The sequence below is a fragment of the Grus americana genome, chromosome 4 (genome assembly GCF_028858705.1).
Source record: "Grus americana isolate bGruAme1 chromosome 4, bGruAme1.mat, whole genome shotgun sequence".
Taxonomy (NCBI): Eukaryota; Metazoa; Chordata; class Aves; order Gruiformes; family Gruidae; genus Grus; species Grus americana.
In genome coordinates this window covers 72,481,953-72,503,626 of record NC_072855.1, presented here as the reverse complement: position 1 = coordinate 72,503,626, position 21,674 = coordinate 72,481,953, and the positions used below count along the sequence as shown (strand labels likewise).

Here is a 21,674-nt window from a genome sequence, read left to right as displayed (position 1 = left end):
GGCGAAGGTGGGTTTGGTGCACGCGCAAGTTTGGAAGCGTGAAGTCCCGCGTTTCCGCAACGGAAAACGCATCTGAGCATATAGTTTATTGAAATGTATGGAAGGCAGCCGCTGCTTACTGACGGATTAAAGATGGGGTCAAAGCAGAAGCTGCTCGTACCTTCATGTTGCTTTTTAGAAACAATATTTTGGGGGAAAAAAGGCAAGAATTAAAAATACTTATTCTTTTTACTCGTACTGTTCTTCATTTTGTAAAGTTAGGCGGTGGATCGTAAGAAGCCCGTGGGCAGTACGGGACACTACCCAGAGGGATTAGATCTGTGAGCCCCCGTCTCGCAGTTCGCCCCTAAGCTCTCCTCGGTGCCCGCGAAGCTTCGCAGCCAAACGCATCGATCAAACCCGTGTTAGTCGAGCACTTGACGTGCTATAGACACTATTGGTAGAATCGACTTTATTTAGCACAGAGCCGTCTTCTCACTGTCTGAGGGAAAGGGGAAGGAAAACGTCCTGTTGCTGTGTGAGGCACAGGGATACCCGCCGAGAGTTACTAAAACCTACGAGAAGTCGCAAGCCCGAGCCTCGGCGGCGGCTGCCAGCGCCGGCTTCCAGCACCGAGCAGCCTCTGCGCCTCCAGCGCCGTTACCGGCGCTGGCAGCGTGGGAAGCGCTGGTAGAGCCAGCACCGACACCCGGGATCGGAGCGTTTCCCCTCAAAATAAATCAGCGGCTGTGAGGCTCTGATTCTGCCTGCCTGTCCCCCCACTCCGGTGATGCCCTTCCGCCCCCCCGAGCAGCCAGTGACAGAATACATGCCCGGTTTCCCTCTTCCCTCGCACCCGACAGTCTGCTGGTACGTTAGTGGAAAATCCAAAGTGTAAATCGGGAAAAATTAGCGCAGGCTCATGATACTTTAAATTGGCTGGGGCTGGAAAGACCGTACAGACGTATGATGGAAAGTTGCACTTTCTCCACCGTCAAACTAATTAGTTAAGGTAGCCCATGAGATGGGGGAAATAACAATCTCAAGTTTCCTCTTGTTTATGCTTTGTCTAAAAACGTTACTGCGCCCGGCCTTGGGTAGGAAACTTAGTAGCTGGTGGAAACTCCCTCTCCAAGGAGAGGGTTGTTTACAATTACCCGTGTGTGCGCGCTGATGACGAGCGGTGATCTCCCTGCCTAGCGACTGCGGCGGGGAAACAGACACTCTCGGGGGCAGGCAGGGGGGCAGGCAGGGGGGCCCCAACTGCAGACTTAGTCTCGCGCTGCCCAAGCTCAGCTCAGCTCGCCTGCCTGCGCGCTCACCCTCTCCCCCATCTGTGACGCAACCTACTTGACGTGCGCCGCGGCCAATGGGGTGCCGCCCCTGGGGGCGTTACTGCCGGCTAATTGGTTGGCAGGAGCCGAGCGCTGCGCAAAAACAGAAAAGCCGAGCGCTGCCGGCTCAGAAACTGCCGGCAGAGATCAGAGGAGCCGGGGCTGGAGCTGGGACGGGAGGCGAGCGGCGGCAGCAGCAGCAGCGAGCAGAGACAGACACAGAGAGAGAGAGGGGCTAGACGCAAAAGCAGCAAGAGAGGAAAAAAAAAACTGATCAGCACATCCATAAAAAGCAGAATGATGATGATGAACATACTAATAGCAATAAAAGAAGAAAATGAAAGACTATTAACAGAAGAGAGAAAAATCTAAAATCCTTAAATAAAAAAGAGGAAATCCCAGAGAAATCAGGGAATGAAAGTTTTGGGTAGCAAAGCTGTTCTCTGCCTTTTTTATATGAAATCTTTTTGCGGGTTGTAGGTTTTTGGGTTTCGGGTTTTTTTTTTCCGCGGGTTTCTGCCTTTTTCTTGCATCTAAAGAGGGCATGTCCACCGGCTCTTCCAGCAGCATCTACCCCTCCAGCTCCCACCAGGAAGACAAACCGAGGACAATCTTGAAATATAAAAATTTCCTCCTTGGGATTTGCTGCTGCTGCTGCCTCCGCCGCCACTGCTGCTGCCGCGGTGCAGTGCCAAGACTCTCGGAATAAATAAAAGCGGGCTACTGTGTATCTCTAGATACATCCAGCTAATAGCTATTATTAGTTGGCCATTTATTTCGAAGATCACAGATGAAGTGGGGACGCCTGTCTTCTTCATTTGGTCAGCGTGTGAAACAATAATACTCATAACAAAAAGGAGGGAGATGGGGGAGAAAAAAATCCTAACATGAATCAGAAGAAATAATATCTAGCACTCCCCCCTAAATCAACCTCTTTCCCCCCCCCTTCCCCTTTCCTTCCCCCTCCCCCGATCCCTCTCTCTCCACACGCTCGCAGGCGCGGACACACACGCGCGCACACACACTGACAGACACACACATAGACAGACACGCACAGGCACACACACTGTACTGTGTATTTTCGGAGGAGGAGGAGGAGGTGGTGGTGGCTTTTGGAAGAGGAGGAAGAGGTGGTGTTGGGGAGGGGGGATCTCTTTCCCCATTTGGAGATGATTGTGCTATTCCTCTTTGCCTTGCTCTGGATGGTGGAGGGGGCCCTTTGCCAGCTCCATTACACGGTGCAGGAAGAGCAGGAGCATGGCACGTTCGTGGGGAATATCGCCGAGGACCTGGGCTTGGACATTACAAAACTTTCGGCTCGCCGCTTCCAGACGGCGCCTAACTCCCGCAGCCCTTACCTGGAGCTCAACCTGGAGACCGGGGTGCTCTACGTGAATGAGAAGATCGACCGGGAGCAGATCTGCAAGCAGAGCCCCTCCTGCCTGCTGCACCTGGAGGTCTTCCTGGAGAACCCCCTCGAGCTGTTCCGGGTGGAAATCGAGGTGCTGGACATCAACGACAACCCGCCCTCCTTCCCGGAGCCCGACCTCACCGTGGAGATCTCGGAGAGCGCCACGCCGGGCACCCGCTTCCCCCTGGAGAGCGCCTTCGACCCCGACGTGGGCACCAACTCGCTGCGCACCTACGAGATCACCCCCAACAGCTACTTCTCCCTCGACGTGCAGACGCAGGGCGACGGCAACCGCTTCGCCGAGCTGGTGCTGGACAAGCCCCTGGACCGGGAGCAGCAAGCGGTGCACCGCTACGTGCTGACCGCGGTGGACGGCGGGCAGCCCCAGCAGCGCACCGGCACCGCCCTGCTCACCATCAGGGTGCTGGACTCCAACGACAACGTCCCCGCCTTCGAGCAGCCCGTCTACACCGTGTCGCTGCCGGAGAACTCGCCGCCTGGCACCCTGGTGCTGCAGCTCAACGCCACCGACCCCGACGAGGGCCAAAACGGCGAGGTGATCTACTCCTTCAGCAGCCACATCTCGGCCCGCGCCCGGGAGCTCTTCGGCATCGCGCCGCGCACCGGGCGGCTAGAGGTGAGCGGCGAGCTGGACTACGAGGAGAGCAGCGTGTACCAGGTGTACGTGCAAGCCAAGGACCTGGGGCCCAACGCCGTGCCGGCGCACTGCAAGGTGCTGGTGCGGGTGCTGGACGCCAACGACAACGCGCCCGAGATCAGCTTCTCCACCGTCAAGGAGGCGGTGAGCGAGGCGGCGGCGCCGGGCACCGTGGTGGCCCTCTTCAGCGTCTCGGACCGCGACTCAGAGGAGAACGGGCAGGTGCAGTGCGAGCTGCTGCAGGGCGATGCGCCCTTCCGCCTCAAGAGCTCCTTCAAAAACTACTACACCATCGTCACCGAGGGGCCGCTGGACCGCGAGCAGCCGGGCGGCGACGCCTACACCCTCACCGTGGTGGCCCGGGACCGCGGCGAGCCGCCGCTGAGCACCAGCAAGTCCATCCAGGTGCGGGTGAGCGACGTGAACGACAACGCGCCGCGCTTCAGCCAGCCCGTCTACCAGGTCTACGTGAGCGAGAACAACGTGCCCGGCGCCTACATCTACGCCGTCAGCGCCACCGACCGGGACCAGGGCGCCAACGCCCAGCTCGCCTACTCCATCCTGGAGAGCCAGATCCAGGGCATGTCCGTCTTCACCTACGTCTCCATCAACTCCGAGAACGGCTTCCTCTACGCCCTCCGCTCCTTCGACTACGAGCAGCTCAAGGAGTTCAGCTTCCAGGTGGAGGCCCGCGACGCCGGCGAGGAGCCGCAGCCGCTGGCCGGCAACGCCACCGTCAACATCGTCGTGGTGGACCAGAACGACAACGCCCCCGCTATCGTCAGCCCCCTGCCCGGCCGCAACGGCACCCCGGCGCGGGAGGCGCTGCCCCGCGGCGCCGAGCCGGGCTACCTGGTGAGCCGGGTGGCGGCGGTGGACGCCGACGACGGGGAGAACGCCCGCCTCACCTACAGCATCGTGCGGGGCAACGAGGCCAGCCTCTTCCGCATGGACTGGCGCACCGGGGAGCTGCGGACGGCCCGCAGGGTGCCGGCCAAGCGCGACCCCCAGCGCCCCTACGAGCTGGTCATCGAGGTGCGCGACCACGGGCAGCCGCCGCTCTCCTCCACCGCCGCCATCCAGGTGGTGCTGGTGGACGGCGCGGCCGAGCGGCCCGGCGGCGGTGGCGGCGGCCTGGGCGTGGGGGCGGGAGCGGGGGGCGGCGGCGGCGGCGGCTCCGGCGAGCATCGCCCCAGCCGCTCCGGGGGGGACACCTCGCTCGACCTCACCCTCATCCTCATCATCGCCCTGGGCTCCGTCTCCTTCATCTTCCTGCTGGCCATGATCGTCCTGGCCGTGCGCTGCCAGAAGGAGAAGAAGCTCAACATCTACACCTGCCTGGCCAGCGACTGCTGCCTGGGCTGCTGCTGCTGCTGCCCCTGTTGCAGCCGCCAGGCGCGGGCCCGCAAGAAGAAGCTCAGCAAGTCGGACATCATGCTGGTGCAGAGCTCCAACGTGCCCAGCAACCCGGCGCAGGTGCCGGTGGAGGAGTCGGGCAGCTTCGGCTCCCACCACCACAACCAGAACTACTGCTACCAGGTTTGCCTCACCCCCGAGTCCGCCAAGACCGACCTGATGTTCCTCAAGCCCTGCAGCCCCTCCCGCAGCACCGACGCCGAGCACAACCCCTGCGGGGCCATCGTCACCGGCTACGCCGACCAGCAGCCCGACATCATCTCCAACGGCAGCATTTTGTCCAGCGAGGTAAGGCCCTCGCGCCCGGCACCCGCCGCCACCCCCACCCCGCCCAGCTCCGCGCGCCGGGCCGTTGGGGGACCGTTGGGCGGCCGTTGCGGGCCGGCCGTGCCCCGCCGCTACACTGCAGGCTTTCCCCAAGCCCCGCTTCGCTTTCCCGTCGTCTCCCGAAGCTCCCGCCCTTGCTCTCCCAGCGGGGAAGGCACTTTGCTTCCCCTTTCGTCCTTCTTTTCCCTTTAATCCACTCGTCCGCCGCCCGTCTCCTCGTTGGCCTGTAATATTTGGGAGGCTTCAGCGGCCGGGCAGGGAGAGGTGAGTGCGGGGCAGCCCCCCGGCCCGCCGCCCGCTTCGGCCAGCCGCTGGCTCCCTCTCACCCGGGCTCAAAAACTTGCAGCCAAGCGCGTCCTGTCCCCGTCCCGTCCCCCCCCGCCCCGTCTCCTTCTCCGGTGCCCCGGCCGGGCAGCATCGGGGCGCAGAGATCCTCCCGAGCCTTTAGCTGCGACCAGATCGCCTGTGGGTTGGGGCGGGGGGGGGGTATTACTGCTTTTCGCAGAGTCTCTGCAGCTGACAGTAATGAAATGACGTGAGGTGTAATCACAGGGTTTTCTGAAGCAACATTTTTAAACTCTTTTTTTCTTCCTGAAATCTTTGCATGTGCAAGTTAGGCTTTGGGGGAACCCCGCTCTGGGACTGTGACAATCTCTACAGTTAGCAGGAACTTTAATTAATTTGTGAATTAGGGTTTATTAATTGACTTTTCTTTATTCAGCCTGAACAGCCCTTTATAACCCAAAGCTGAGCTCATGAAGGAAAGCATCAAGAGTTTCCGTGAAATTATATGCAGAGACTTAGCATCCCCTCCTGTTAAACATGTTGCCTATATTGTATTATCCAGTGTGTAGAGAATTTCTATCAAAGCATATGCCGTGCCATAATGCTCCCCTGTTAATCATTTTCTACTGGGTTAGCTCATACATCCTCTCGGTACCTCTCTGCCTGTGTACTAATGAATACAAGACATTCTCTCAATGTGAACGCTGAAATCTGAACACTGTCCAGTCTGGCAGAGGTGGTTTGAATGATATTTTCTAAAGCGTTAAGTTTTGCAGTAAAATTCCTAATATTGGCTTGTAAGATTGACCTTTCTTCAAAATGTCTATAAAACTCTTGTCTTCTGTTGTCTTTTTAAGGACTCGAGTGTATCTCAATGTATTTTCTTCCTCAGGGTGCAATAACTGTACTGTCTTTCCCTCTTTTTATATGCTGGAATTAAAAACAGGCTGAAAACTAGATTACAATAAGTTTTTTTCTCAGACTAAGTAGTACACAACTCTAGAAATAGTTCTGTTGATTTTTGTGGGAGTCCTTGTGATGCTTGACAGCATGCACTGTGAAAAAAAGTGTCAGAATCTCATCCCAAAGAACTCAGGAAAAAATCCCCTCATGCCTTCCCATCTGTGCGAATAAGAGCAGAGTTTTTTTCCCTTACATCCTAGAAACAGATTGTGTAGGTCTACTTGCAGCTAAACATTACCATTTATAGTGAATATGCTGAGCTGCTCTGGTGTATTTTCTGATGTTGGTTACAGAAATATCAAGAGTTAAAATATTTGCTAATATTTTCTTTTTCCTAGACAAAACATCAGCGTGCTGAGCTCAGTTATCTAGTTGACAGACCCCGACGGGTAAACAGGTATGAGCTCCTTAGCCTTGTTTTCCTAATGCATGCTTTAGCAAGTCTGAGTGGGGTGCAGAAATGTGTTTACTGCAGACGTAAAGTAGTAGTAAAGCAATGGGAAATTGAATGCATATAGACAGATTAAATACAAAAAATGTTGACTAAATGAGTTTGAATTACGGCTTTCCCAAGCTGGTTTCAAAACCAACTGAAAAGAGAATAAAATTTCATTTTGTATTAGTCTAAAACGTGCTTTAAGTACTCATGAACACGTCTGTAGGGTCTTCCAGAAAACATTGGTGTCTCTGCATTGAAATTTAGCTGTCTGGCTTAAGTAAATGCTACCAAATTATTTATACCAATTACATGAAAACTAGGCGGAGTAACAATGCCTACTGTCCGTGTCAGCTGGACTACCAAGGTCTGAAAATGCCAGTTTTGTTCATGGTGGACAGAGCACCTCTGCAGAAACAGTGCAGCGGGCAGGAGTGGGTGAATGCAGCACCGTGTTTGGCCATGTGATGGCAGAAGAATGTTTTATGAGTTCCTCTTTAATGTTTATTCTAATGTAAAGATGTTTCTGTGTCTAGTTCTGCATTCCAGGAAGCAGACATAGTAAGCTCTAAGGACAGTGGTCATGGAGACAGTGAGCAAGGAGACAGTGATCATGATGCCACTAATCGAGGTCAATCCTCTGGTAAGTCTGATAAGAGAATGGAAATAGTAGATCTTTAAGTAGGGAGACAAGAAAGAACAGTTACTTATAGGAATATAATACAAGAGTGGCATAAATAATGTGAGCATATTGTATGGGAGGCTGGGTTTAAGTCAGCTTGGTAATACAGTACCCTCGGCAAGGAGACAGTTTTGAACCCCTTTCATTCACTGGGCAGAGTTTCTTTTATTCACTTGGTTGGGGGGTGGTACGTTATTCTGCATCATTTGCTGTTGCAAAACTTGTGCACATTAAAACAAAGTTGTTGGTACATTTTATAGTGCATTTGGTACATTTTATAGTGCATTTTTTTTTAAATGGCAGATTTGCAGAATTTCAAAGCATTAAGCAATTTTGTTTAGTAAGCACTTCAGCTGGCATGGCAGTGGGAAGTGCAGGGGGAGTTCCCAAGGGAAAGAATGAGCCCAGTGATTGAATGACAGCCAGACTGTAAGGATTTTTGCTGGGGATCAGTGGAGACACATTGGGTGCTCTGAATGTGTAATACCGTAGCAGTTTTTGAGGACTGTTTTTTAATTCAAATTGAGGCACCATATAGTATAAGTGATCTCCATGTTAATAAGGCTAAGGTATTCTTAAGTACTTTTCTTTCAGTCCTGACAAAGGAAAGAAATGCTTTAAAAGACTATGATTTGAGTCACCTAGAAAATATATACATTGCAGTGTTACTCCTATGTGTACGGCTTGCTGTCTTTGCTCTCGTACTGTCAGTTTTCTTCTGAAAGGGGCGTTTGTTTAGAGCCTATGCATTAGAATTCATTCTCACCCTCGCACTGCATTTTAGCCACAAATGCTTGTGCTTTCTTCCCTACCACAGTCTCCAAAGGTCTGGCATGTCTTGATTCAATACAGTGATTTCTTTCCCCTTGTTTCCTCTGTGCTCTATCATGTATAAGGATTTGCTACAAGTGTGTCATACAAAATACTGCCAGAGTCTTTCTGGTCGTCCATTTTTCCCCTGACCCTCGTCTTAGAAGATACCAGGGCAAGGGACTGAGTACTGTCATAGCAGTGCTGCCTCACCCGCAGGCTCTGTTAACGTCCTCTATTTTCTTGCTGCTATAGTCACTGTGCCCTTAACGATGGGAAACCCAGGGCTACAGGGCCCCTTTATATTGCTGCAAGTCATTAATATGCAGACCTAATGAGACTCGAGAAGAGCCAAGAGTCTCCGGAGCTCCCTGCTTCTTGCAGGGCTTCATGCTAAGTGAACAGAGTGTCTATTTTGTGTCTGGGAACCTGACAACAAACCAGGTCTTGCCAGAAGTTTACATCTGAACACAGAGCCTCTTTCATTTTTGGCCTATATATGGCGTATGATTTATTGTTGTTTTAAAAAACCATGTATTTAGCCTCCCCCCACCCTTTCACACTGTTTCTGATGCAGCAATCAGTGCTACTGAGTTATAAAAAGCTCCCTCTCCCTCTGCCCTCCCTGCATTCCATTTTTTTTTCTTTTACGCATTTTACTGCAGCAGTCATCTCAATGAACATTTCAATCAGCTTAGTCCCTCAACATAATGAACCATAATAACCAAACAGGAGAGAAAAGAATAAACATCTGCAGAAGGGGCTGGATTTGACTGATGGTGGGAATATAATCATATAGTTGCACATCAACTGAAAGCTATTTTCTTTTAGATGCATTCAGTGCTGTTATTGTTGTGCCTCTATTCTTTATTCTTTCTCTCCATTTTAAAAGTAGTCTATCTCAGATATGAACACTGGAACTACTGTCAAACTTGGCATTAGTCCTTAGCTGGGTAAATTCTTCATTTTCATCATTTCTATATTATCAAACTAGGGGAAAGAATCTATACTTTCAAAATAATTTCAAATCACTTAAGAATCTGATGTGATTTATGAACTTCTGTGTCTTCAGTGGTGATTACAAATAAAGTAATGAAAGCTGACAATTAGGTTTGGTCTAGTCACAATTAACAGTTTGAACTGAAACCTCAAATACACAGATCTTCCAATTTAATATATTGGTGCTGTGATTTGAGAATAGTTTGCATGCACAATTTTTTAAATCCTAGTTCCAAATAGATATTTAAATACAAATCTCTGTAGAAACTGCTTTAATCTTCTACATACATATAATAGGGTTTTCCTGTAAGTTTTGGGCTGAATCCTGCTGTTGTGATGCAAAGAACATGCCCTTTGACCTCAGCAATGACAAGATATTTTGATAGAAAAACTTCACTCTTGCTATTAGTTTTTAATGATGAATTTTATTAAAAAAAAAAGCATAAATCTTGTTTGATCTTGAATGGCTAGAAGAAATATCTGAGGGAATGCCTTCTCAGTTTTTCAGGCATTCTGGTGCTCTATAATCAATTCTTTCTAAATTATTGAAGGGAAACACACTGGTTGGTAACATGGCAGAAGTTTGGGCTGGTTTTTGTCAAGATGTTACATGATACCATGCAGCATCATAATTGTTTTCAAAAGCATTGTATTTGCATCCAAAAATATTTACTAGGTAATTCACACTGATAAATAAAACTCGCTCCCTAAGAGTTTTAATCAGCAGCGTGTTCTTCTCACAAAACATCCTTTTCCTCTCGTGTATATGACTTCTGTTACTGTCACCAGCGAACAGTCCTGTGGCACACAAGTAGCTATTCTATAGTAGTCCATTGCTAGCCAAGCTGAGTGTCAAAAGTCACGGTCAATTATTAGTTGGGAAGGAAAACACGCAGGATGAAAATCTATCACTGTGGCATAGATTTATCCTGCACAATTATTTAGTGAAAATTCTGAACTAAGCTGATCTGTGTATCATAAAATGTTTTATTATGTTTTGAAATAAGATTCGAATTCACCATTTCACAAAATATATTTGCTTGATAGTGATTTAATCATGGTTTTAAATGTGCTGGAATGTATGTAAGGGGTTTGTATTGTTCCCATTAAAGTACCACCTGAATGCCCCATAATTATCCACATTCTTGTCTACCTTACTGTCCATGAAGTATAACAGTACTGTCATCTGCGTTTAGCAGGGCATGGCAAGTAGTGGGATACTCAAGTGTTCAAGAGCCTAATTTTCATGAATCAAGTAGTCATTTTATTGATAGGAGTAGGAATCTGAGCTTTTTGCAAAATGACTTTCCAAAGGTAAAGAAGCGCAATAAGTTTCTGGCAAACAGAGGAGGGGTTTGTCAAACCCCAAGTGCATGTTCTAATTACTTATGCTTTTCTTTGTCTGAAAATTGTTGAGACAAAAGCTGCCATTTGTTGTAGAACAAATGCAACTAATACAACACTACTACCTGTTATTAACACGCTGGATTTCAATCATGTTCTGTAGGAGTAATTTCTAAGCACGAGGTTCGTTTATTTCCCATGGTTGATTAAATTCTTGGCCTCCCTTGTGAAATTGCCGACTTGGGTGCCAATTAATACTCTGCGTGTATGTTTAAATTGTATGATTAGACACCTGTCCTGTAAGATTTGGACTCATGCCATGAACTTATTTCATGTGGTTGCTCACTAGCTACTCAACTTCCTCAAGTCTAACACGCAGAGTTCTTCACAATATTACCCTTGTTTCACCTTTTTCACTAAATTAGCATGATCTCTCAGATGCATTTCAGGAAGAAATATCCAAGACGTGAAGCTAAGTAAATGTACGGTCATGTATATACTATAAAATGCATCAGCTTTTTTGATAATCTCCTCTGTGCAGTACTGGACAGTATGCATCGGTGACTGGCTGAGATACAAAATTAGGCTTCCACTAGTGGACTTTATGAAGGGAATTGATAGGGGTCTAATACAAAAGCACAGGGTGAAACATTGCCTCACACCTTTTCAGTACAGATTAGGTAAACCCCAAGAGAGTTAGTACGCGTTATTGCGGAAGAGCTATGTTATTTCAGTGTTCATAAGGAGAAGAATTTGAGAAGTCAGAAGAAGAATTTTAGTGATAAAGGGACAGAGAAAACCAGTATCCCTTCTGAGCCTATGCAGAGTGACAGCTAAATCCTGTTTTGAAGATCACTTGGGCTAAGAGTCTATCTCGGATAAAGTGAGACTGAACATGAAAATGGCTTAGAAAAGTGCTTTGACTCAAGCTGAGGGTGGTTTTTCTTTTTTTTTTTTTTTTCTTCTTTCCTTGGGCTGCAGGCTTAATAATGTTCACATCTCAATGGTCCAGATAGAGCCTTGAAGTTGAGATTTGGAAGAGCTGAATATTGAAGATATTTGAGTCTTTATTCATGTTCTCATGCAGATGAAGTCAGTTTTATCCAAGGCAATACACCAATTACTTAGCAAGAATGCATTATAATAACTCTGTTTCATAAAGTCCATTTCTTCAGTAGATAAGGTCTTCTACAAAGGAGGTTAACATCATCATTCTTATTTACCGACACAAAACGTGAATCATAGGGAAATGAGTAACTTGCTCAAGAATAATCTAACCAAATGGATGGTTGTTCTGGTAATGGAGCTCTGAAAAGGAGGCCTGGTTCACTACGTCATGCCTATCTCACATCTAGCTAGCATTTTTAAGAAAAGCTACCACAGAAGAAATGGAAAGTGCCATTTAATGCCAAGTAAAAGCCAAAGTTATGAAAAAATGACATGTGTTGTGGGGGGAAAAAACCTCTCAATAACAATACTGCCAAAATACTTTGTCAACATTTAGTTTGTATTTTTGCTTTTTATTACATCATTTACTCAGTAATACATACGAACATGTTCACTCATTGCTCTAAAGGCTTGGTATATGGCTTCTCTCTTAATTAAATTAAGAAAGAATACATTATTTAAAAATGGTTTTAGGCTTAATTTTTGCTTTGATCTAAACTGTCTTTCAAACCAATTAGAATTCATGCACATAGAAATTTTTATTTTCTCCCTTTGAAAGACAAAAAGGAAGCAAATTGGGAATATGCTTCAGAAATGCAACACTACCAAGTATCTAATTCAAAGCACCTGAGTTCAGGAAATTCAGATGCAGATGTCAAACTTAAATATTTAACTCCTTTCCTAGTTTTTGGTTGCCTGTGAGGGAGGGGCGGGGGCTTGTTTTCCTTCAAAATCTGCAAAGTTAAGGTTGTGTGACAGCTCATAATTGCCCACTGGCCTATCTAGTAATAAGGCTTGAACAAATAGGAATGAACTAGTGGCCTTTGCCATGAGCTTTTATATGTCGACTGTATTTGGAATAGTGCAGTGTTTATCATTTTTCAGCACTTCAGTGCGCTATACTATCTATTTGTATCTGTGAAGGACATTTGAAATTCATAATTCAGAGTCACCTTTAAAATCTTGGTTTATCTGCATGCAAGGTCTAATATGATAACTAAATGAAAAATACAAAGCATTTTTCTTTAATGCGGATTTGCAATTATGATGGATAGCTTAGTTCTGAAGGACCATATATATAACCAGATTTATGAGGGAGATGAGATGGAAGTGTTATACTGCTGAACATTTCTTTTTGTTATAAATCAAGACCATGATTCTTGGTGTATGAAGGAGTTCGGTGCTGAATGTCTGTCTTCATTTACCATATCCTTCCTTCTTGGAAAATAGCAAATAGCCTTTCCCCACCCTGTTTTTAATGTTTTTCAATTAGAAACAGAGAATTCTATACACTGACCCACAGAAAAAAGGTGGAGGAAGAATAGCCAGAATTCATATCATAGTGTAAATATACCTAGGTGCCCAGGGATTTCAAAATAAGACTGCTAATTTGCATTTATTTTCTGTCAAAATACTGAAACCAAGGGCTTGGTTCTGCACAACTCTTGGGAAATGTTGTGACGGATTCAAGTGGGAGCAATACCCAACCCAGGCCTCTCTGAACATTTTGTTCCCATCCTAAACAAGCATTTACATTCTAACTGTGTGTTCCAGAAGTGTATATTAAAATTCAGATGTGTATGTATATAAATTTTTTTTTCTTTTACAAGTTCTCATCTTCAAGGGGGGAAAAGTTTGTCATACAAGCTTACATTTTATATCCCCTACATTCATTACTTTGTTTATTCAAAATCCTGATTTATAGTGGCTATAACATCTCTTTTATAATAAGCAGTTATATAATGCTATTCAGTGCACTGCAGTAGACAAGCAGTATTCAAAAGGGAACTAAAAAATAATATTTGGATAGAGACATTTTGCAGTTTAGCAGCTGATGTGAAAACAAAATAGTAAAATGAGGGTAATTTTCCAGGGGAAATAATAATCCATGAAGGGAGACAAAGGGTCTGTCTTTGAATATATATTTTAAAGGCAATACTATTAGAATGTCTCCCTCCTCACTGACAAAAGAATATAATTCAATATTTATCTGCAAGTTTTTCTTTCTCCTGCTGTATTTCAGGAAATGCTGAATGAATATGGTCACTGATAGACTTAGCAAAATGTAACTGTAATCATTTTCCTATTAAAAGTAGGGTTATTTGTTGTTTACGTGTAACTTTGCTAGGAAGTCTGAAAAGTGAAATGACCATTTTGTGTTAATTGTCACATCTTCTGAATGACAAAGAATTAGATTCATAAAATATGTCTTTTCTTGCATAAGATATTTTTGTGCAGACATTTCAATACATAAGATATACATACACATGTAGTTTTATAATATATTGTTATGTATTATTTTATTTTTGGGAAGCCTACATCTAAATCTTTCTTTTCAGTCTTTGATAGCTACTACCACTATGGAATTCAGAACTATACAATTTGTACACCTTGCCTGATGATCTTCATCTGATTCCTTAATCATATCTGCAGTACACGTTTGCATTCTTCAACAGTTCACTGATCAGTAATTTATTTTCAGACTTCCACATGCCAATTATCAATGCAAGGTTCTAATCAAAACTGGACCTAGCATTGTATATTACTTAATTTAAAATTAAAAAGTCATTATAAAGTGAGATTAATCTGAGACAAAAAGCTTTTTTTTCTTTCTTCATATTTTTTTTAAGTGACTGTCTTCAGTACTCAAGCACTTGATAGCTCAAAAAGATACTTGCTTGCTGAAGAAATTGGTTTTTGTTGGGTGAGGTATCGCATAAATATTACTAATATAAGTCAAATTATGGTTCAAAACAGTGGTAGAATTCTTAATACTAATCCTCACATTGCAGATCAGGCTAATCCAGTTCTTCGCAATGTTGGCTGGTGAATGAGCTACATTACATGAATCTTATTACAGCTGTTCGAAGTTTTTCCTATTTCTCTTGCAAGTAGTGTCATTATTTTGTAATTCTAATGCAATGCTTGTAAATGCAGTGTTTATAACAGATTTAGTTCAGTTTTGACATACACCTATTCTAAGACACTCAGTTCCCTTTATAAATACAAGAAAAAAGATATTTCTTTACTGATCTGCTTTTCTGTATGATGTTGAATATCAACTTGGAGAGGTTGGTATTTATTTTACTCTATGATTTCACACACCATTCCTCTCAAAACAAGTATAATCCAACAACTTAGTGACTCACAGTCAGGAAATATTCTCTTGGAAGGCTGATCCAAAGGTAGTCAATGGAAGCATAGCTTGTCATTTGAAATCTTAATAGCATTAAAGGATTTGTAAGCAAACAGTTCCGTGTTGGCAGGGACAAGTGTTTGCTTATATAGGGGAAGCATTAACAATTTTGTCAATAGTATCCATAGCCATGTCACATTGGACTACGGCTACCTTTGTGCCACTAATTACAGTAATTTATTATAGGATTCTGTCCCATTACTTGGATGACTTGATGATAGGAAGGACTGCTGCGGTAGCAGTGAAAACTATCTCTGAAAGAATGATGTAACAATTGATTAAATAAGCCATCCTGATCACTTGAAGGCTGGATTCCTACTTTGTAACATCTGCTTTTAACATCAATAGGCTCTATCTGTACAGTAATGTACACACAGATAGTTCCTTTATAGGACTTATTAATATTTCATTTTCATAAATGAAATCTGTGATTCCTCGATCAGGACATTTCATTTCTTTGGTCGGAGATACATTTAGGTGGAAACAACTCCTTCATGTTCCTAAACAAATATTTCCTGCTGGTGAACCACAGACATCAACCTACGAGTAGAACTGAACTTTATTTGAACAGGTTCTAAGCAGTGAGATCTGCAAGTGGTTTTGTGAGATAGAACCACCACTACCCTTCTTCTTGTGATATTTTTGTGTGTGTGTTTGTGTGTGCAATATTCTGGCGTTTACTAACGCTTATTAAATGATGCCTTTGACTTCTGAAGACTGGACAATCAGATTTTATTTTTCTGTTGAGGAGATGAAGGTAGTGGAAGAAGTTCTTACGACATTTCTCTTTCCACTTCTCTCTTTTCTCGGCATAATCTTTCTTATCTGTCAGCAGCTGCTCATGATGCTGAAGCTTATATCTGTAGTTTCTTTTTCTCTCATGCTTGCAGGCATGGATCTCTTCTCCAATTGCACGGAGGAATGTAAAGCACTGGGCCACTCAGATCGGTGCTGGATGCCTTCCTTTGTTCCATCTGATGGACGCCAAGCTGCGGATTACCGCAGCAATCTGCATGTACCTGGCATGGACTCCGTTCCAGACACTGAAGTGTTTGAAACACCAGAAGCCCAGCCGGGGGCAGAAAGGTCCTTCTCCACCTTCGGCAAAGAGAAGGCCCTTCACAACACTCTGGAGAGGAAGGAGTTGGATGGACTGCTGTCTAATACACGAGCGCCTTACAAACCACCATATTTGAGTAAGTACTATTCAAAAAGCTGTATGAAAGTGTTCCCTTTGCGGGAATAAAAATTAGCTCTTTCTGCTATTCATAGTAGGAATAATACAGACACAATTTTAGGAGCAGTTGAGAAAAATGGCTTCTCTTGGATGCAAGCACCACTGAAGAAGGCATTGTTCAATGCTTTTAAAAAAAGACAAAACTTTGATTGTTTTTAGTATGATGTGATTGTCAACAACAAAAGTATCAGCTGATATTAGTGGGGGAGTTGCTCAGTTTTGTTTTCTGTTGCTGGATTATTTTCAAAGTTTTCTTGGATAGATGGTTTAAACACTGACATTGCCAGGCTAACATTTTTTAAGAATAAAATTGAGTCAGGGGAACTGTACTAGGAGCTTCTTTTTATGATTGAGTAATATTCTGTGAATAAACAGTATGTGTATTATTTTGAAGTAACTATTTACATAGTTAATGTTAAGGCTTTGGAAGGAAGGAGGCAAAACTTTTTGCCTTCGGTGAGATCATCTTTTAGCCTACATAGTACTGACTTTTGTCAGTGCTCCTCCGTGCCTTCTGTCTTGTTCTACAATCTTGCCTCTTTCTTTAGTCACCTTTTGACTGTGGCTGGGTGGAATGAAGGAGTGTGATAGATCTCAAAAAGACCTTCATAATTCCTTTTGGAGTCTGAGCCAGTTGTAGAACCCTTGAGTAATACTTTGATCTAATATGTCTTTTCATTCCATTTAGCAGCCTTCTGTATTTTATTAGAGACTGTAATCTCCTTGACTTCAAGTTTATGATGTTTATCTCATCCAAATAAGCCAAAGACATTAACATTGCAGTACTGACCCTTTTTAAAGCAACAAAAGTCTTTTAGGACAGCAGATCAAGGGTAAAAAAAAAAAAGAATCTCACTGAATGGTATTAATTTATTTATTTTTATAAAGCATTTAGTTGTTCTGCAAGGTGCTGCACTAGCAGTCTTGGCATGTGAAGATCTTTGCTACAGATCATTCTCAGCACAGACAGCTCAGTTCTCCCTTCTTAATTAACTGTCCAGGTATTTCAGTCCTTCAGAGAGGTCTTTTTACCACTTCACTCTTTAGATTTGCTTTACTGAAAGCTTCTAAATTTGAAGACCGAGCCTGATATGTGAAAGTCATTCCTAAAAAACCTTTCCTGAGACAATCAGCTTATTTTGTGTAGGCTAAAATGTCAGGTGTCAATCATCTGGTCATACTTTGAAGACCAATGTGAAATTTCACTTAGCTATGACCTAACGACTCTTGACTTCATCTTTCCCTAACTGGTCTTCCATCATTTACCTCTAAGAAGCATTCTTTAGTACTAAGCTGTAATCTAGCAGTACTAATTTTATCTCTGTCACTTCAGTTAAAAATTTGAGTTTTGTAGCACTGATGCTCTAATCACAACAGAGTTCCGATGCAGTATGTGCATTACCATAATGATTATATCTGCTCCCACCACAATGGTAATTCTGTTCTGTTTTGTTCTTGACCTGGGAGTTTTATTTCAAATAACAATGAAATATTTGTTTTATTGATAGTTTAAGGATTTAAAATTTTGTTCGGCTAACATAAGCAATGTTGTTGAACAATGTGTTTACATATAGACATTGGTCTACATTCTACGCTTTTCTGGTATAAAGGCATAAAAAAAGGAGGTAAAATGTTGGTAGTAAACAACATAAATGAGTGGTATTACGTAACCCACACTTGAGAATCCAGATTTAATTTTTCTTTTTTTCTTTGAATCTCAAAGCTAAAATTGCTACACAACAAGAATAATATTTCTCTGTTTTATTTTCCCTTGTCTAATATTTTCTTTAGTAAAATTTTAGATTATAATTGTATAGCAAGTAACAGGAGCAAAGAAAAGAAAGCGCAATAGTTGTAGCAATAAGTAAATAATTCATTATTAATGTATTCAATGAATAAGGCAAGAGGAATGCATAAGAGGAACTTGATTCAGGAAGGAACTTTAGTTGAGCCACTGGGTAATTGCAATTGTAATAAAATTAAATTCAACTTCTTAACAAAGATCATAACAAAATCAGTTTGTCAGTAGAATGATTTTTTAAAAAGAAGTGATTAAAAAGTATGAAACAGAACCCACATATTGAGCAAAAATACTGTATGAAGAGTTACAGCATGTATGAAAATGGCCATGTGAAACCAATAGCAAAGAAGAAAAAGTATATTGCAGAGTACAAAAACTACTCGAACTAAAAAGGTCTCTTAAAAAAAGAGGGTTTCTTAAGCAAAATGATCAGAAAAGAGCATAAGTTCTAGCAGGTAAACTTTAGGATAGTAATTAGTGGAGATAAGAGGGACTTCTTCAAGCAAATACCCAAAGGCATGCAAATAAATACAGACAATTTTTAAGATGTCAAGTGTAGTAAGCCAGGAGAGAATTGGTGGGTCTCTTGAGCTGCACTTAGTGAGGACGAGGATGTTGCAGCAATTCTAAACTGTTTCTTTGCATTTGTATTTACCAGAGGTGGGACAGAGAAAGACGGAGTGGCATATTTAGGAAGCCACCCATCCCAGGTAACACTTTCAAATAAATGTGCAACACTGAGTCATGGAAGAGGATGTTGTTGAAAAATTGACTAAAACAAATAGGAAGAAGTCAGTGGATTATGTGTTTCTTTAATTTTCAGTTTCTAACAAAAGCTAGTAACCAAAGAATGTCAGAAGTTGTTTATTGTTAAAAAAGGTACTAGAAAAATCTTGTAAATTAGAGACGAGTGAGAAACCTTAGCATAGGACATAAAATTGTAATTGGAGGAGTTTTAAGAACAGGGTAGCTGGCATCTGTCCAGGAAAATTTCACAGAAAGATTGTCAATCTATTAGAATTTTGATAGAGTGGGTGAGAATTAATCAATACAGTGTATTTGAACTGTCAAAAAAACCCCAAAACCATAGCTTCTGTATAGTAGAAAAAGCTACTAAAGTAAGCAAGTGTTGTCACAAGGTAAAGCATTACCAGACTCTGTGTCTAAGAGAAAAAAATCATAAGGATAAATGGAACATTTTAGCAGAAGCAGAGTTCCCTAAGTGTCTATGCGGAGATCCATGGAGTTTAAAAAAATTAATTATCTAGAAACAGAAATGAGAAAAAGGGGGAGGTATTTGCAGGTGGCATAAAATGGTTTAGGTCAATCAAGTCTCTAATAGACTACGTATGCCCACATTGTGCAGTGAAGCATGGTCCAGAAAACTCAGTCTGCTTCTGACCTAGCTCACTCTGGAATCGAAAGCTGCAGAGCAGTGTCAGCACGGTGGCATAGCTGAGCGAACTTACTCGCTAAAGTTATGCTGTTAGTGCAATAGCTACAAATGTTAACTGGTAGCTCTTCGTGGAGCGCTCTCTGCCTCATGTGAGTGTATCTGCTCAAGTTTGTGTCTGCTTAGCGATTCCTGCACTGTGTTCCGATGGGTATGTTCAGTGCAGAACCTTAGAAAAGATAAACGAGGAAGGCAACGTATACTATCATGAGAAACTTGAACTCTTCTTGAGAAAAAAGACAATGGAATCATTCCCTGAAAAGTGTCCCCCAATGTACAAAGCCAGCAAGAAGGAAATAAAATGCCAGGTTGTAAAAAGAAATTGAATTGAAAATACACTAAAAAAGTATTACAAAACTCTAGCCATCTGTTCATTCCATAGAAATACATAGTGTAACGGCAAAAATGTTTCTGAAAATGTTTCTACGCAAAGTCATATCAAAAGCTAATTAATTTAGACAAGCCATGATAGGGACATGTAGTAAACAGGAAACTGCATGAAAACAGAGAAGGTAAGCTGGGCACTTTCGTTTGCCGTTCTCAATAACAAGAGAGCAGCAAGGCAGCAAAACAATTGAAGGACAACCAGGTCATGAACTGATAAGATCATACACATTTGATAAAATGATACACATTTGACACAAATAATACAGTAATCTGTCGAACTTATGATTATGGGGTATGCTTGAAACCAGAGGCTTAAATAGTGGGGATTTGGGTGTTTGCTGCTTTGTTGTTTGAGGTTTAGGTCATTGCATGGATAAATGAAAACAGCAGCAGCTATATTACAAATTATAATGTAGAAAAAGATAAAAATCCTCATACTTGAAAGGGTTTCTTTATGTCCCGTTATCAAATTTTCACCTTACTGGCCTAAGCCATTGGATTTATTCATACACCAATTTCCACATAAACATACATACTCTGTATATTATTCTGAGCAGAATACACCAGAAGTAGATCTTTCTGTACTCAAATAATATAATGTGAAGAATATATTTTTACATATGTTTTAAGTATTTTGTATAAATACAAGTTATAAAATTGTGATGGGATCAATAAATTGTAGGGTTTTTGAAAACAGTTTTCTCATAGAGTGACTCCAGGATTCTTCTAACTTGCATATTCTTCTTACTGCGTAATTTATGCTTATTTCTTCTTATTCATCCGTGTGATTTGAACACTGCCTTTCTGCAGACAGTCAAGAAATTTTCATAATGACTTGAATGTTCATAAAACATGAAAGATTCTGAACTTGACTGAAGAAAATAAAATAAGTGAAATAACACTGGTGAGGAAAATACAATGTAGCTTTTGAACAATTCCTATATTTTTAAAATAAATTCTAATAATTTCTGACTTTTCATTCAGTCATGTCATATTAGCCATTATTTTTATAAGTATTTTTACTGTAGTGACCAAAAACCCTAATCCAGGATTCAAACTCTGTTGTACTAGATTCTGTAGGATCTCTAGCAGAGACTGTCTTCACAATGAATACCTGATCAGTCTGATTCTGATCTGTTTCCAATACTTTAGACCAGGTCCCGAGGTGCTAACAGTGGGAATAGCACCATTACATCCATCTCAGTAGTGTTTTGGTCTATAATTGGTGATAAGAAGTAGCTTTAATTTTTTTTTTTTTCTGTAATTGTGGATCATTCTAGATGTGCATTTCTTTTATAATACTTTAGAGCTTTCCTAAAGTTATATACTGACATTAGTGATAGGATATTTTTTCTTCCTAATAAGAAGTTAAGATTTTTTTAATATGAAAACAGTCAAATATTGCCATAATACCTTAACTTTCTATGTAGAAATGCTTATTTTGCTCTAAAAAAATACTTTGACATATCTTAATCTACTTTGAAAGCAGGTTAAAATAAGCTATGTAGAGGCACAATTTGCTGCACAGAATAACAGTGTTTGTACAAGGAGACATTCTGGAACAATAATTGTGTTCTAAAGTAGCCCCCTAATTAGGTCTGCAGTATTTTCTACATACACGCAAGCATCTTCATCTTTATTGATGAAACTATATCATTACCATGGTAATTATTGCCAACATCATCAACATATTTTATGTATGAATTGGGATTTTATCATGTTAACTATGACATATACATAGAGAGAGAACTAAAAAGCTGGTCTCTTCCCCAAAGGGCTGGTTACCTAA

General features: G+C 42.7%; 1 protein-coding gene across 4 annotated transcripts in view; it reads left to right on the top strand.

The window, feature by feature from the left end:
• The first annotated feature begins 1,295 nt into the window (after positions 1-1,295).
• Positions 1,296-21,674, top strand: part of PCDH10 (protocadherin 10) — a 37,773-nt gene continuing 17,394 nt past the window's right edge. For 3 of the 4 annotated variants that reach the window (XM_054825034.1, XM_054825033.1, XM_054825032.1), the window contains exons 1-4: positions 1,296-5,086; positions 6,712-6,770; positions 7,346-7,452; positions 15,898-16,203. In XM_054825034.1, the coding sequence (XP_054681009.1) occupies positions 2,483-5,086; positions 6,712-6,770; positions 7,346-7,452; positions 15,898-16,203 (3,076 nt within the window). In that variant the 5' untranslated portion in view covers positions 1,296-2,482. Of the gene's footprint in view, positions 5,087-6,711; positions 6,771-7,345; positions 7,453-15,897; positions 16,204-21,674 lie in introns of those variants that run through there. The other variant, XM_054825035.1, reaches the window with a different exon arrangement.